Raw genomic sequence first — 15,753 nt, forward strand, 5'->3', positions numbered from 1 at the left:
CAATGATGATATATTATACAGCACATGGACATACAGCCATTATTTTGTAATAACTTTAAATGGAGTATAATCTATTAAAAATTCACTATGCTGTACACCTGAAACTAATATAATCTTAATTTTTAAATGTAGGGCAAAAGTGATGCATAGTGTTCTCTTATAGTCCCTAAATCGTTTAGTCTATAGTATGTCCCTCTTCCAATTCTAATACTCTTTATTTGCAACTTCTGTCTTTGTTCTTGATGTTTCCCACAAGAAGTTTCAGTATATTATTAATCTTTATCCAAAAAATTTATGATCGTAATGACTATTTCTTCTGCCTTTTTAAGGTTTCTTATTGGTTTCTGATTTAAAATTTATTATTTACTTAACTTGTGAAGATTAAATAAGTTAAAAACATAAAGCACTTGGAACAGTTCTTGGCACATAGCACTCAATGTTTTCTTAGTGCTTTCGGTGTCAACCTTTTACTGTGTCATTATTTTTTACTTATTTTTATGCAAACATTCTACTAATGTATAATATACACACAGAAAGGTACACAAAGGAACATCCCAAATAACCAGCACTCACATCAAGGAACAGAATTTACCAGAACCCTAGATTGCCCATCATACTCCCTCCCAGTCTCTACTTGCCTCAAGGATAGCCACCAGCCTGAATCCTAACATATTAATTTAGTTCTGATAGGTTTTGATCTTCATATAAATGAAATCAAAATGTAGGTACTCTTTAGTGTCTTACTTCTTTTGCTCAGCAATATGTATGTGAGATTCACCCATGTGGTTATGTGTAGCTGTACTTTCATTCTCATTACTATATAGTATTCCACTGTGTGAACATACTACAGGTTATTCATCCGTTCTATGGTTGATGGACATCTGGGTTGTTTTCAGTTCAGAGTTACTATGAATAGTGCTGCTATGAACATTCTTGCATTGTCTCTTGGTGAAAATTATATATGCATTTCTTATAGTAGAGCTAAGTACTCACTTTTCTTGTGTATATAGTGAGGGATGACGTTCCTGGGTTGTAGGTATTGTGTCAGCTTTAGAAGATACTACCAGTTTCCAAAGAATGGTTGCAATATATACATGCAGTATATGAAATTCTCTTTGCTTCAAATCCTTATCATCACTTAGTAATATCAATCTTTTTAACATTGGTTATTCTGGTATGTCTGTAGTATCAAACTGAGATTTTAATTTGCATTTCCCTGATGACTAATCAGGTTGAACACTGTTTCATATGTTGATTGGCCATTTGAAAACCCGTTTTATCAAGTGACTGCTCACATCATTTGCTAACTTTTCTATTGGGTCGTCTTTTTCTTGTTGATTTGTAGGATTTCTTTATGTGTTCTAGATATGAGTCTTCTGTCATATGTAGGTATTGCAAATATCTTCTCCCAATATGTGGTTTGCCTTTTCACTATCTTAATGTATTTTGGTGAACAGAGGTTCTTAATTTTAATGTGATCTAATTTCTTAATTTTCCCTTTATGGTTAGCATTTTTTGTTCTATTTAATAAAATGTGTGCCTACCCAAGATCATGAAAATATTCTCTTATGTTTCCTTCTAAATTTTTGTTTCACCTTTCACATTTAGACATCTGGGATTGGTTCAGTTTATGGTGTGAACTAGGAATCGAGTCACTGTTTTCAAGATGACTAATTGACTCAGCACCATTTATTGAAAAGGTCATTTTTTTTCTAGTGTACTGTAGTACTATCCTTGTCTTAAGTCAGATGATATCTACTTGTGGGTTAATTTCTGGACTCCCTATTCTGTAACAATGATCTATTTGTGTAGCTTTGAGAATATACCACACTGTGTAATTACTGCAGCTTTAAAGTAAGTCTTTGTATCTCATAGTGTATACTGTTCTGTTTCTTCACATTTGCCTTGGCTACTTTTGACCCTTTGACATTTCCATATTAATTTTAGAATCAGGTTATCAATTTACACACACACACACACACACACACACGTTGGGTTTTTTTGTTTGTTTTTCCCAGTACTGCCTGGAGGTAGAAATCAGAATCAAAGTTCACTTTTGCACATGGATATCTAATTGTTTCATCAACATTTATTGAAAAGACCTCCTTTTTCCCACTGAATATAGTGGCATCTTTCTCATAAATCAAATGACTATAAATGTGGAGTGAGAAATCGGCCAGTTCAAAGGAGCCCAGAGCCATAATTATTTCCTTGAAATACTACAGCCAAGTTATTTCCACATTCAGTTTCTTAATGCATAATCAGATCTACAGCAGGTCTCGCCATGGCTTACCACATGCAAACTCTTTTATGTGAAATACATTAAGCGTCTTGTTCAAATCACCTAAATCCTAACTTTTGATAGCTTAATCTGAAAGAGGAGCATTAAAAAATCTTCCACTGTGAATAGGAATTTGTCCATGTTTCCTTGTGATTCAATCAATTTTGCTTTATATTTTGAGTCTATGCAGACTAAATTCCAATTCATAACAGATATAACTTCTGGTGGGTTTTTCCTTTTATAACTATTTCATGTTCTTCATTATCCCTTTTACTGTTTTCTGATTAACTTTGGTCTAATATTAACATTGTTACACCAGCTTTTTTTGCGTCAGCTTTCAGTATATTTTCCACTCCTTTATTTTCAAAGTGATAATGCTATTTTATAAATAGCAAGCTGTTTTTGCTGGGTTTTAATGAATTCAATCCAAGAATTTTTTAATAGGCAAGTTTAAGTCACTTTTATTATATATTTTGATTATTAAAATATTTGAACATTTTCCCTACACTTTACTATGTATTTTCTATTTATCGTGTTTTTTCTTTGCATTTTCCCCCATTTCTACTGTTATTTCCACTTTTTCCCCTTTACCAATTGTGAAATGATATATTTCTTCTCTTTTTTCCAGAGGTTACACACAAATTTTTTAACCTAGAAATTTCCACTCATAGTTTTCTAATAAAGTCTAAAGGTAATTAATATTGCTCTCTCTCCAAAAGAAAATAGAATTTTCACATGCTTTATTCTTATTTCTTCTTAACTCCAGTACTCAGTGTGGTTCTTAAACCAGCAGGAGCAGCAGCATCTGCGAGCTTGGTAGAAATGCAAATTCTCCACCCTTTCTCAGACCTAGTAAATCAGAATCTCTGGGATGGGGCCATGAATCAGTGTTTTAACAAGCTCACCAGATGATTCTTATTCATGCTAAAGTCTGAAAAGGACTGATCTAGAGCAGAGGTCAGCAAGCTTTCTCTGTGAAAGGCCAGTGAGTAAATACATGAGGCTTTGTGGGCCACACAGTCTCTTTCAGTTACTCAATTCTGCATGGCAGTGCAAAAGCAGGCAAGGACACTACGTAACAAATAAGTTTGGCTGTATTCCAATAAAACCATTTTAGGGTCACTGGAATTTTAATCTCATATCATTTTCACATGTCACAAAATAGTACAAATAATTTTCACATGTCACAAAATAGTACAAATAATTTTCACATGTCGCAAAATAGGTTTTTTTCATCCATTTTTAAATGTAAAAATCATCCTTAACTTGCAGGCCATATAAAAAAAGGCAATAGGCCAAACTGGCCTATGGACCATAGTTTGCCAATTCTGATCTAGAGTTTTAGTACTTGCTTCATTCTTATTTTTTTTTTTAAGTATCATTTTTAAAAACTCAACACTTTAAATTTTTAATTACATATCTTTCTCTTTTTTTGCTCATCACGTTCTTAAACCCTGCTTCTTCCTTTTGGGCTTATTTTTCTTCTTGTTGAAGTATGTCCTTTTGTTCTTCCTTTTCGGATTAATAGCTAACATGTATAGAATGCTTATTTACATACTAAGCACTGGTCTAAGCACATTACATAAGTGAATTTAAATTAATCTTTACAATATCCTATGAGATAGACCTATGAAATGTCCTATCCTGTGAAAGTGTCCTTATTTCACCTTCACTCCTGAATAACAGTTTGGCTGGTATAAGAATTCTAGATTTGGGATTATTTTCCCACAGCACTTTAAAGATAATACTACAAAATGCCCACCTGGAGTACTCCTGCTCTTAGAGAACCTGGAATTCCTTGCATAAATGGCCCCAAGCCCACTTCCAAAATCTACATGGGCCTCTTCTCAGGATTCAGACTCCTGAGGGCAGACTATATGCTGCTGTTTGTTCACCCTTAAGCCCAAGGCATGGCCAAGAGGCAGCTGTTTGCAAGGATGTGTAAACAGAAAATGGAAAAGCCAGGTGGGGCAATCATATACATGCATGACAGGCCCCTCGTGATGTGGAACAGAGCCAGAGAAAAGGGCAGGCCACTAGACAGCCTCTCCCATTGCTGCCACATTCCAGCATGCAATCCCAAAGAGTCTAAGAATTTTAAATGTACATTTGTCCTTTCAACTTTTTAGAAAGATTTATTTGTGAAAAATATAGAACGTATTTTATCTAACAGATAGTAGCTTGATTTATAATTTTTAAACATCTATACATATATCAATAGTATATGGGCCTCTATTTGAACCTCCACCCAGAGCCTCACCAATGAAGAGGTAGGCCTAACTCATGGAGGTTTTTATTGATACTTCAACCCCAGAGCTGCCAGTGGCAGGGCTCCAGATTAGGCCTTTTACCAAGTGAAGCACTTCTGAGCCCCTGCCCAGATTTTTTGTTTTAGATATCCTGGTTCTGGTCCTCCTGCAGCTCAATGCTAAGCCCTTGTCACACCAAGAGGTAAAGCCCAAGGCCCCAGGTAGGAGCACTTGGCTTAGACTGGCAGGCACTGGGCTTCAGTCCTATCTGTGGGCAGGAGAAAAGTTTCTGTCTCCTTTAGTTTAAGCAGGTAACTCAGATCTGCTCCCCACTGTTCAGAGTCCCTGCTTACCATCACAGGTTCCCAGCTATTTCTTTCTTTTAGGAAGAAGTCTCCACTTCTAGACTATGGAAATTTTCCTCCTTGCTTTTAAGTGTGGTTATTAATCTTTATAATATGTTTTTTATGTGCTCAGAGCAAAGGGAAAGATGTCAGCATACTTTTAACCTGTCATCTAGACCTGAAATTAGAGCCTCTGGTTTAAAGTGTGGGTGTCAAGAATGCTTAATCTGTATTCATAAAGTGGGCCAGGAAACAAGAATCAAAACTAGAACTCAGATATGAACATCTTCTTGGCCTGTGATGCAGAATTGATCACAGCAATTAATTACATTGGGGAAACAAAAGTGATCTCATTTTAATAAAAATCATTACAGTGTACCAACTATCTCCATGACCTTAGAGGAGTCAGCCTCTCTGGTTCTCAGCTTCCCAGCTACAATCAAGTGGGTTCAATAAGCTAATGCCTAATAGTTTCTAAAGGTCCCTTCTCTTATTAATTTTTATAGTTTCACATAATAAGGGCCTAGACCAGAGTGAATTTCTATACTCTGAGAGTGAATTTCTGAGCCTGGAAGATATTAGAATTTCAGAGATAATATCAAAAGAAATCATCCAAATCATCAAATAAAGTATATATAAGGGAGCCTTGATAAATTGCAAGATATTTTAGCAAAGAAAGATAATATTATTACATATGTTGGAATACGCATTCAGTATTATACACTCAAGAAAGGTTTATGTGTAAAGAAGGAGTATGAATGCCTCAGTGAAAAAGAACTGATTCACTGGGAGAAACAGTGAGAAGAGGGAGGGGAGTCGTCAGCAAAGTAACCACAAAATTAAGCCAAAATATAACTTCAGCTTCAGGGGAAAAGGACAATAAGCCTCCTTACAGTGAAAAGGGCGTAAATACCTTTGAACAAATCTATCAGAAAATGTATGAGTCTATGAAGTAGCCCTACTGAGCAAGACACTTTAAATAGCAATACTTTAAACCACAGTTGCCTCTATGTGTGTCATTTCCAAGAACTCAGTAGCATGTGTGCTTATCAGGACTGTCATCTGCAAATATTCAAAAGAATTACCAACTCACCCCAAGTGAGAGTTGCCAGGGTCAGCAGTTCAGGGATGGAATCCTGACATACTATGTATTCTGGAGAATACGGGTCTGTTTGAACTTCGGCATCGCGATAATCAGTCTGAGTGCCCACAGTATACTTTGAAGGAATGGGGAGGTACTTAGTAGAAGGAGGAGGAAAAGTATATGGCTCTGCCCTAAAAGAGAAAATCATTTTAAAAATTAAAACCTGATACAATCACTTTATACCTATCAATAGGTTTTGAAACATATATGATAAAGAGTTAAACAGTCTTTCTATATAAAATGCCCTTGTGAATCAATAAGACAGTTAAATAGCCACAGAGAAATGGGTAAAGGACAGTCCAGAAAACAAAAAGTAAAACTTCTAACAATCATATGAAAAGATAATGAACATAACTAGTAATCTAAGAAAAGTAAATTAAAACAGCAAGATGCTATTTTATTATATAACATAAGCAATGATTTAAAAGTTTGAAAGTACCTAGCATCAATGAAGTTGTGAAGAAACAGACATTCTCATAAACTGTTGATGGAAATACAAATAGGTACAACCTAACTAACAGGTAACTTATCAATATATATCAAACCCTTAAAATACCCTTTTGCCCCAGCAATTGTACTCCTAGGAATTTATTGTAGGAAATAATTCAATGACTGTGCAAAGATATATGCAAACATGTTTACAAAGTCTCATTTATTAGAGTAAAAAACTTTTTTTAATGGCCTATTTTTAAAAAATGGTTATACCTGGAGTCATTAGGCATCAACCTTGGACCCATTATTTTCACCTTTGTTTTTTTCATTCTGTCTATTTTTAAATACAAAAAACCTCTTTAATTCACTTAAACATATGCCCACCCTTACACATAATTTCTTAAACAATAAGTATGACAGCACATATGGTTTAATGTTTCAGTGCAGTGTTTTCTTGTGCTTTTGAGTTTGCATCCCTCAATCCCTTTTTCTTCCTTATCCACCTGTAGCAGTACCTTCTCTATATACCCAATATCTAGGGTATGTATCTCAGTTGTATCCTTGAATTATGTCTTCCATATTTTTTTGCACACTTATTTTCTACACTGACACAAATATACACAAATATAGTGTTATTTTATCATTTGACTAACATGAAATCATACTATAAATATATTTTTGCATCTTGCTTTTTCGACTAAACAACACTTCACGGAAACCCTTCCCAATCTACTCATGTGACTCTTTCAAAAAAAAAAATTACAAACTTAATCACCATCAGTAGAAAAGTTGTTTTTTAAAAAATGGCACATACATAATGGAATTTATCCAGCTATTAAAACTTACAATGTAATGTATATTTATGAACAAACAAAAATGTCTATGATCCAAAGTAAAGTAGAAAAAATAACACTGTAAAGCAGTATGTACATTAGGAGTACATTTTTATGCTTTTAAAGACTGTGTTATTAGGCACATAAAAATGCCTAGATGGACACACAATAATGAAAGCAATTATTTCTAGATAGTAAGGTTATAGAGAGAATTTTTTTCATGTTTATAGTCTTCCGAATTTTCTAACTTTTTTTTTAACCTGTATATATACTACTTATAAAATAAGAAAAAAATATATAACCATTTCCATTTAAAATAAATCATTTTGAAGAATTGGTTAAATTACACAAACAATAAATAATGGAGAAAAAGAGAGAGATTTCCATTATGAAAAAGTCAAAGGCAAGGGGAGGTGCTTATACATGAGCACAGCATGTACAGCTTAGCTCAAAGAAAAATGCATTTCAAGCCAATTAGAAAGAAGTGTCTATTTGACATTTCGACCTGTGATGGAACAGTACTTTAAATTGTTTTTAATGCTGAATTCTAACAGGCATTGAAATCATTTTTCAGCAGCTGCTATTAATTTCTAACACATGTAGACGTATAGCTTCTTAAGTTTTCAGCAGAAAGTATGCTACTATAAAAATTCTACTTGAGGAAATAACTTCAAATTAGCTTTATCATCACAGATCATGTGAATATTATAACACCATAAGTTGAATCAAGAGAATTACTGTTTTCTAAATTAAATAATTTCACATTTGACCCATCTGATCAAATGTGCTAGGATTATGGTAAAGCCTGAGGAATCCTTCTGACTAAGCTTTCTGCTGACTTGGGACCCTTCTATGTGGGTCTGAGGATAGGACGCAAAGGAGGAATGCTACTTTGACAAAAAGTCCTATGCAACTCAATAGTACAGTTTCTTTCCCAACCGACTTGTTATTTTTCTCCAACCTATTCTTTTTCTCTCCATTTCAGTTGGTTTTAGAGGAGAGTAAAATGTGAATAAGAAAGAGCAAGAATCTCTTTCCCACCTCTGCCCAACCTCGATCGGGACCCAATGCCAGAAAGACTCCATATCTGCTTCCTACTTGGCTTGAGCCCTGCCTTGTCGTGGATCCCATCCTCAGCCTTACTTAGTCTGGCTTTGGTATCTTTACAGCAGCCACTGCTGCTCTATTCCCTTCATCCAGGCCCCTCCTCCTCTACTATGGGCCACTACCAGGAATATGTACTGTCTGCCACACCCAGTCTTCTAGATTTTCCCTTCCAGCCCCAAGTGAATTGCACACAAAGAGGAGCTTCACAAAGCTAGCAAATCTTGTTTTGTTATTATGAACTCTATTGAATGTCTGCATTTTTTAAAGGCAATTTTTTAGAGCAATCTTAGGTTCATAGCAAAATTGAAAAGAAGGAACATAAACTTCCCATATACCCCCTGCCCCACACATGCATAGCCCGACACATTATCAACATGACTCACCAGAGTGGTAGCTTTGTTACAATTGATGAACCTCCATTGATACTTCACAGTCACCCAAAGCCCACAGTTTACTTTAAGGTTCACTCTTGGTGTTGTACATTATATGCGTATGGACAAATCCTTACATGTCTATGTATACATGTATAATAACGTGTATCCATCATTATAGTAACATACAGAGTATTTCCCCTACCCTTAAAATCCTCTGTGCTCCTATTCATCCTTTCCCCATTCCCCCCAACCCTCTGGCAACCAATGATCTTTTTACAATCTCCATAGTTTTGCCTTTTCCAGAATGTCATATAGTTGGAATCATATAGTATGTAACCTTTTCAGATTGGCTTCCTTCTCTTAACTATATGCATTTAAGATTCTTCCATGTCTTTTCATGACTTGATAGCTCAATTCTTTTTAGTGCTGAATAATATTATATTGTCTCAATGTACCATAGTTTATTTATCCATTCACCTACTGAAGGACATCTTGGTTACTTCCAAGTTTTGGCAATTATGAATAAAACCGCTATAAACATCTGTGAGCGGGTTTTTCTGTAGAGATAAGTTTTCAACCTCTTTGGGTAAATACCAAGGAGCAGGATTGCCAAATCATATGGTAAGAGTATGTTTAGTCTTGTAAGAAACTGCCAAACTGTCTTCTGAAGTGGCTATAGCATTTTGCATTCCCACCAAAAATGAAAGTTCCTGCTGCTCCACATTTGGTGGTGTTAGTGTTCCAGATTTTGCCCATTCTAACAGGTGTATAGCGGTATATTGTTTTAATTTGCATTTCCCTGATGACATGATGTGGAGCATCTTTTCATATCCTTATTTGCCATCTGTATATCTTCTTTGTGAGGTATTTGTTAAGGTCTTTGACCTTTTTTAAAATCAGGTTTTTTGTTTTCTTACTGTTGAGTTTTAGACTTCTTTGATTATTTTGGATAACAGTCCTTTATCAGATATGTCTTTTGCAAATATTTTCTCCTGGTCTGTGACTTGTCTTCTCATTCTACTGACATTGTCTTCTGTAGAGCAGGAGTTTTAAATTTCAGTGAAGTCCAGATTCTCCGTTATTTCTTTAATGGATCATGACTTTGGTGTTGTATCTAAAAAGTCATCACCATACCCAAGATCATCTAGGTTTTTTTCCTATGTAATCTTTTAAGAGTTTTATATTTTTGTATTCTACATTTAGGTCTGTGATTATTTTGAGTTAATTTTGTGAAGGGTGTAAGGCTTGTGCCTAAATTCATTTTTTTGCACGTAGATGTCCAGTTGTTCCAGCATCATTTGTTTAAAAAGACTGTCTTTGCTCCATTGTATTGTGTGTTCTTTTTGTCGAAGATTAGTTGATTATATTTATGTGGGTCTATTTCTGGGCTCTCTATTCTATTTCATTCATCTATTTGTCTATTCTTTCCACAATACCACACTTTCATTATTATAAAAGTTTTACAGTAGGTCTTGAAGTCAGGTCATGTCAGTCCTCCAACTTTGTTCTTCTCCTTCTATATTGTGCTGCTTATTCTGAGTGTTTTGCCTCTTCATATAAACTTTAGAATCACTTTGTCAATATCCACAAAATAACTTGCAGGGATTTTGATTGAGATTACATGGACTCTATAAATCAAATTGGGAAGAACTGACATATTGACACTATTGAGTCTTCCTATCCATGAACATGGAATATTTCTCCAGTTACTTAGTTGTTCTTTGATTTCTTTCATCAAAGTTTTGTAGTTTTCCTCAAGTAGATCTTGTGTATATTTTATTAAATTTATACTCAAGTATTTCATTTGTTGATGCTAATGTAAATGGCACTGTGTTTTATATTTCAAATTCCACTTGTTCTATATAGGTATATAGGAAAGCAGCTGACTTTTGTATACTAACCTTATATCCTACAACTTTGCTATAATCACTTATTAGTTCCAGGAGGGTTTTTTTTTTTTTTTCAGTAAATTCTTTCATATTTTCTACATAGATGAATATGTCACCTGCTAAAAGACAGTTTTATTTCTTCCTTTCCAAACTGTATACCTTTTATTTCTTCTTCTTGTCTTATTGAATTAGCTACGACTTCCAGTATGATGTTGAAAGGGAGTGACGAGAGGGGACATCCTTGCCTTTTTCCTGACCTTAGTGGAAAAGCTTTGAGTTTCTCACCATTAAGTATGATGTAAGTTTTTGGTACACAGTCTTTATAAAGTTGTGTAACTCCTCTCTAATCCTCTCTAATCCAAGTTAACTGAGAGTTTTAATCATGAATGAGTATTGGATAATGTCAAATACTTTTTCTGGCCTCTAGTAATATGATCATGTGATTTTTCTTTTTCAGCCTGTTGATGTGATGCATTATATTAACTGATTTTCAAATGTAGAATCAACCTTGCATACCTGGGATAAATCCCACTTGGTTGTGGTGTATAACTCTTTTTATACATTGTTGGATTTGATTTGCTAATATTTTGTTGAGGATTTTCATGCCTACATTCATGAGAGATGTTGGTTTGTAGTTTTCTTTTAATGTCTTTGCCTGGTTTTAGTATTAGAGTAATGCTGGCCTCAAAGAATGAGTTAGCTTCTATTATCTGAAAGAGACTGCAGAGAATGGTATAACTTCTTCCTTAAATGTTTGGTAGAATTCACCAGCAGACCCATCTGGGCCTGGTGCTTTATGTTTTAGAAAGTTATTAACTACTGATTCAAAAATTTGTTAATAATAATATAGGCCTTTTCAGATTTTCTATTTCTTCTTGTGTGAGTTTTGGCAAATTGCTTTTCAAGTAATTAGTCCTTTTCATCTAGAATATCAAATTTGTAGGCATAGAGTTATTCACAATATTCCTTAATTATCTTTTTAATGCCATGGGATCTGCAGTGATCCTTTTTCATTTCTGAAAAGGGGATCCTTTTTCATTTCTGATATTAATAATTTGTGTCCTCTCTTTTTTTCTTAGTTAGCCCGGCTTGAGGCTTATCAGTTTTAGTGATCTTTTCGAAGAACTTTGTGGTTTCACTTATTTTCTCTATCGATTTCCTTGATCAATTCTGCTGATTTATGGGACTTCCCTAGTGGCACAGTGGTTGAGAATCCACCTCCCAATGCAGGGGATGTGGGTCCAATCCCTGGGCAGGGAACTAGATCCCACATGCATGCCGCAACTAAGAGTTCGCATGCCACAACTAAGGATCCTGCGAGAAGCAACTAAGGAGCACACATGCTGCAACTAAAAGAGCCCACGAGCCACAACTAAGGAGCCCACAAGCTGCAACTAAGACCCAGCACAACCAAAATAAATAAATAAACATTTTTTAAAAACTACATGGCTTATACTCTCCATACACTTGAAAAAAAAATTCCATTGATTTATGCTCTAATTCTTATTACTGCTTTTCTTCTGCTTGCTTTGGATATAATTTGCTCTTCTTTTTCTAGTTTCTCAAGGTGGACGCTTCAATGATTGATTTAGATCTTTCTTCTTTTCTAATACATGCATTCAATGCTATAAATTTCCCACTAAGCACTGCTTTCATTGCATTGCACAAATTTTTATAATTTGTATTGTCATTTTCATTTAGTTTAAAATATTTTAAAATTTCCCATGAGATATCTTTTTTGATCCATATGTTATTTAGAAATATATTGTTTAATATCCATATATTTGGGGATTTTCAGTTCTCTCTCTGTTCTTAATTTCCAGTTTAATATCACTATGGTCTGAGAGCAGACATTGTATTATTTCTATGCTTTTACATTTATTAAAGTGTGTTTTATGGCCCAGAATGTGGCTATCTTGGTGAATGTTTCATGTGAGCTTGAGAAGAATGTGTATTCTGCTGTTGTTGAATAAGTAGTCTATAGATACCAATTATATACAACTGATTAATAGTATTGTTAAGTTCAACTAGGGCCTTACTGATTTTCTGTCTGCTAGATGTATCCATTTCCAACAGGAGGTGATAGTGGATTCATCTACTTCTCCTTGTAATTCTATTACTTTTTGCCACATGTAGTTTCACACTCTGTCATCAGGCACATATACATTAAGGATTATTATGTCTTCTTGGAAAACTGACCTCTGTATCATTATGTAATGCCTCTCTTTATCCCTGATAATTTTCCTTGCTTTGAAGTCTGCTCTGTCTGAAATTATTATAGCTATTGTTGCTTTCTTTCAGTGTTAGTATGCTATAGTTTTCTCTATCCATTTACTTTTGTTCTTTTTTTACATTTTTTAATTGAAGTGTAGTTGATGTGTAATATTATATGTTACAGGTGTACTATACAGTATTTCACAATTTTTAAAGGTTATACTCCATTTATAGTTATTATAAAATATTGGCTATATTCCCTGTGTTGTACAATATATACTTGTAGCTTATTTTATACATAATGGTTTATACCTCTTAATCCCCTATTCCTATACTGCCCCTCCCCCTTTCCCTCTCCCCACTGGTAACCACTAGCTTGGTCTCTATATCTGTGAGTCTGTTTCTTTTTTCTTATATTGACTAGTTTGTTGTATTTTTTAGATTCCACACATAAGTGATATCATACAGTATTTGTCTTTCTCTGTCTGACTAACTTCACTTAGGATAATACCCTCCAAGTCCATCCATGTTGTTGCAAGTGGCAATTTTCATTCTTTTTTATGGCTGAGTAGTATTCCATTGTATATATATACCACATTTTCTTTATTCATTCATCTGTTGATGGATGCTTGAATTGCTTCCATATTTTGGCAACTGTAAGCAATGCTGCTATGAACATTGGGGTGCATGTATCTTTTCAAAATAGTGATTTTGTTTTTTTCGGATATATACCCAGGAGAGGAATTGCTGGGTCATACGGTGGTTCTATTTTTAGTGTTTTGAGAAACCTCCCTACTGTTTTCCACAGTGGCTGTACCAATTTACATTCCCACTAACAGCGTAGGAGGGTTCCCTTTTCTCCACCTTGCTAACGTTTGTTATTTGTGTTCTTTTCGATGATAGCCATTCTGACAGGTATGAGATAATATCTCGTGGTTTTGATTTGCATTTTCCTGATGATTAGCAATGTTGAGCATCTTTTCACGTTCATGTTGACCACCTGCATGTCCTCTTTAGAGAAATGTCTATTCAGGTCTTTTGCACATTTTTTAATTGGGTTGCTTAGGTTTTTTTGATGTGGAGTTGTATAGGCTGTTTATATATTTTGGATATTAACCCCTTATCAGTCATATCATTTGCAAATATTTTCTCCCATTCAGTAGGCTATCTTTTCATTTTGTTGATGGTTTTCCTTGCTGTGCAAAAGCTTTTAAGTTTAATTAGGTCCCATTTGTTTATTTTTGCTTTTATTTCCTTTGCTTTAGGAGACTGCTCCAAAAAAATATTGCTACAATTTATGTCAAAGAGTGTTCTTCCTATGTTTTCTTCTAGGAGTTTTATGGCTTCAGGTCTTATATTTAGGTCTATGAGTTTATTTTTGTATATGGTGTTGGAGAATGTTCTGATTTCATTCTTTTACATGTAGCTGTCCAGTATTCCCAGCACCACTTATTGAAGAGGCTGTCTTTTCTACATTGTATATTCTTGCCTCCTTTGTCATAGATTAACTGACCATAAAAACATGAGTTTATTTCTGGGCTCTCTATTCTGTTCTAATCTATCCATTTACTTTTAATCTATATGTGTCTTTATACTTAAAGTAGGCTTCTTAGTGACAACATATAGTCGGTTCTTGTCTTTTAATTGGTTCATTTAGACCACTGATGGCCAAAGTGATTATTGATAGTTGGATTAATATCTACCATATCTATTTGTTGCACTTGTTCTTTGTTCCTATTTTATCTTCCACCCTTTTTCTGTTTTTTTGTAGTTTTAACCACGTTTTATATGATTCCATTTTCTCTTCTTTATTAGCATATCAGTTATACTTCCCTTTATTTTTTACTTTTTTAGTGATTGCCCCAGAGTTTGCAATATACATTTACAACTAATCCAAGTCCACTTTCAAATAACACTATATCACTTCTCAAGCAGTGTAAGTACCTTATAATAACAAAATAATCCTCATTCCTCCCTTTCATCTCTTTTATTATTGCTGTCATTCATTTCACTTATATATAAGCATATACATGATATATTCACGAGCATACATAATCAAATACATTGTTGCTCTTATCATTGTTAATTTTTTTTCTGAATAGGCTCCTTTAATAATTAGTCAAAGAGGAAAAACAAACTGCCCACCATTTGTCTTCCATTGTCTTCCTTTTTTTAAAAATTGGAGTATAATTGCTTTACAATGTTGTGTTAGTTTCTGCTGTACAACGAAGTGAATCAGCTATGTGTATACATATATCCCCTCCCTCTTGGACCTCCCTCCCATCTCCCCCCATGCCGCCCATCTAGGTCATCACAGAGCACTGAGCTGAGCTCCCTGTACTACACTGCAGGTTCCCACTAGCTATCTGTTTTACATATGGTAGTGTATTTATGTCAAACCTAATCTCCCAATTCATCCTACCCTCCCCTTCCCCCCTGTGTCCACACATCCGTTTTCTACATCTGTGTCTCTATTTCTGCCCTGGTGGTCTTAGTATTTTGAATAAACTGTTAAAAAATAAGTTTTTATTTCATCTTCATTTATTCTGTCTTTGATGTCCTTCTTTTCTTTATGTAGATCCAAGTTTCTGACCTATATTATTTCCCTTCTCTCTAAAGAACTTCTTCTAACATTTCTTGCAAGACAGGTCTAATGGCAACAAATTCCCTCAATTTTTGTTTGTCTGAGAAGGTCTTTACTTTGCTTTCATTTCTGAAGGATATTTTGCAGGATACAGAATTCTAGGTTGATTTTTTTTCTCTCAACACTTCAAATTTTCACTTCTCTCTCTTCTTGCTTGCATGGTTTCGGAGAAGTCAGATGTAATTCTTATCTTTGTTCCTCTATAGGTGAGGTAATTTTGTACTTTGGCTTCTGTCAGAATT

At 34.6% G+C, this 15,753-nt stretch overlaps 1 protein-coding gene across 10 annotated transcripts in view; it reads right to left on the minus strand.

Moving 5' to 3' along the window:
- The window catches only part of CFAP91 (cilia and flagella associated protein 91), a 130,567-nt gene that overhangs the window by 95,322 nt on the left and 19,492 nt on the right, over nt 1-15,753 (minus strand). For all 10 annotated transcript variants that reach the window (XR_009502929.1, XR_009502927.1, XR_009502928.1 and 7 more), the window contains one exon: nt 5,968-6,149. Coding sequence is in view for 6 of the 10 variants with exons in the window: in XM_059921041.1 (XP_059777024.1) it covers nt 5,968-6,149 (182 nt within the window). In the remaining 4 variants the exon portion in view is untranslated. The remainder of the gene's footprint in view (nt 1-5,967; nt 6,150-15,753) is intronic.

This window comes from Balaenoptera ricei, chromosome 4, assembly GCF_028023285.1.
Source record: "Balaenoptera ricei isolate mBalRic1 chromosome 4, mBalRic1.hap2, whole genome shotgun sequence".
Taxonomy (NCBI): Eukaryota; Metazoa; Chordata; class Mammalia; order Artiodactyla; family Balaenopteridae; genus Balaenoptera; species Balaenoptera ricei.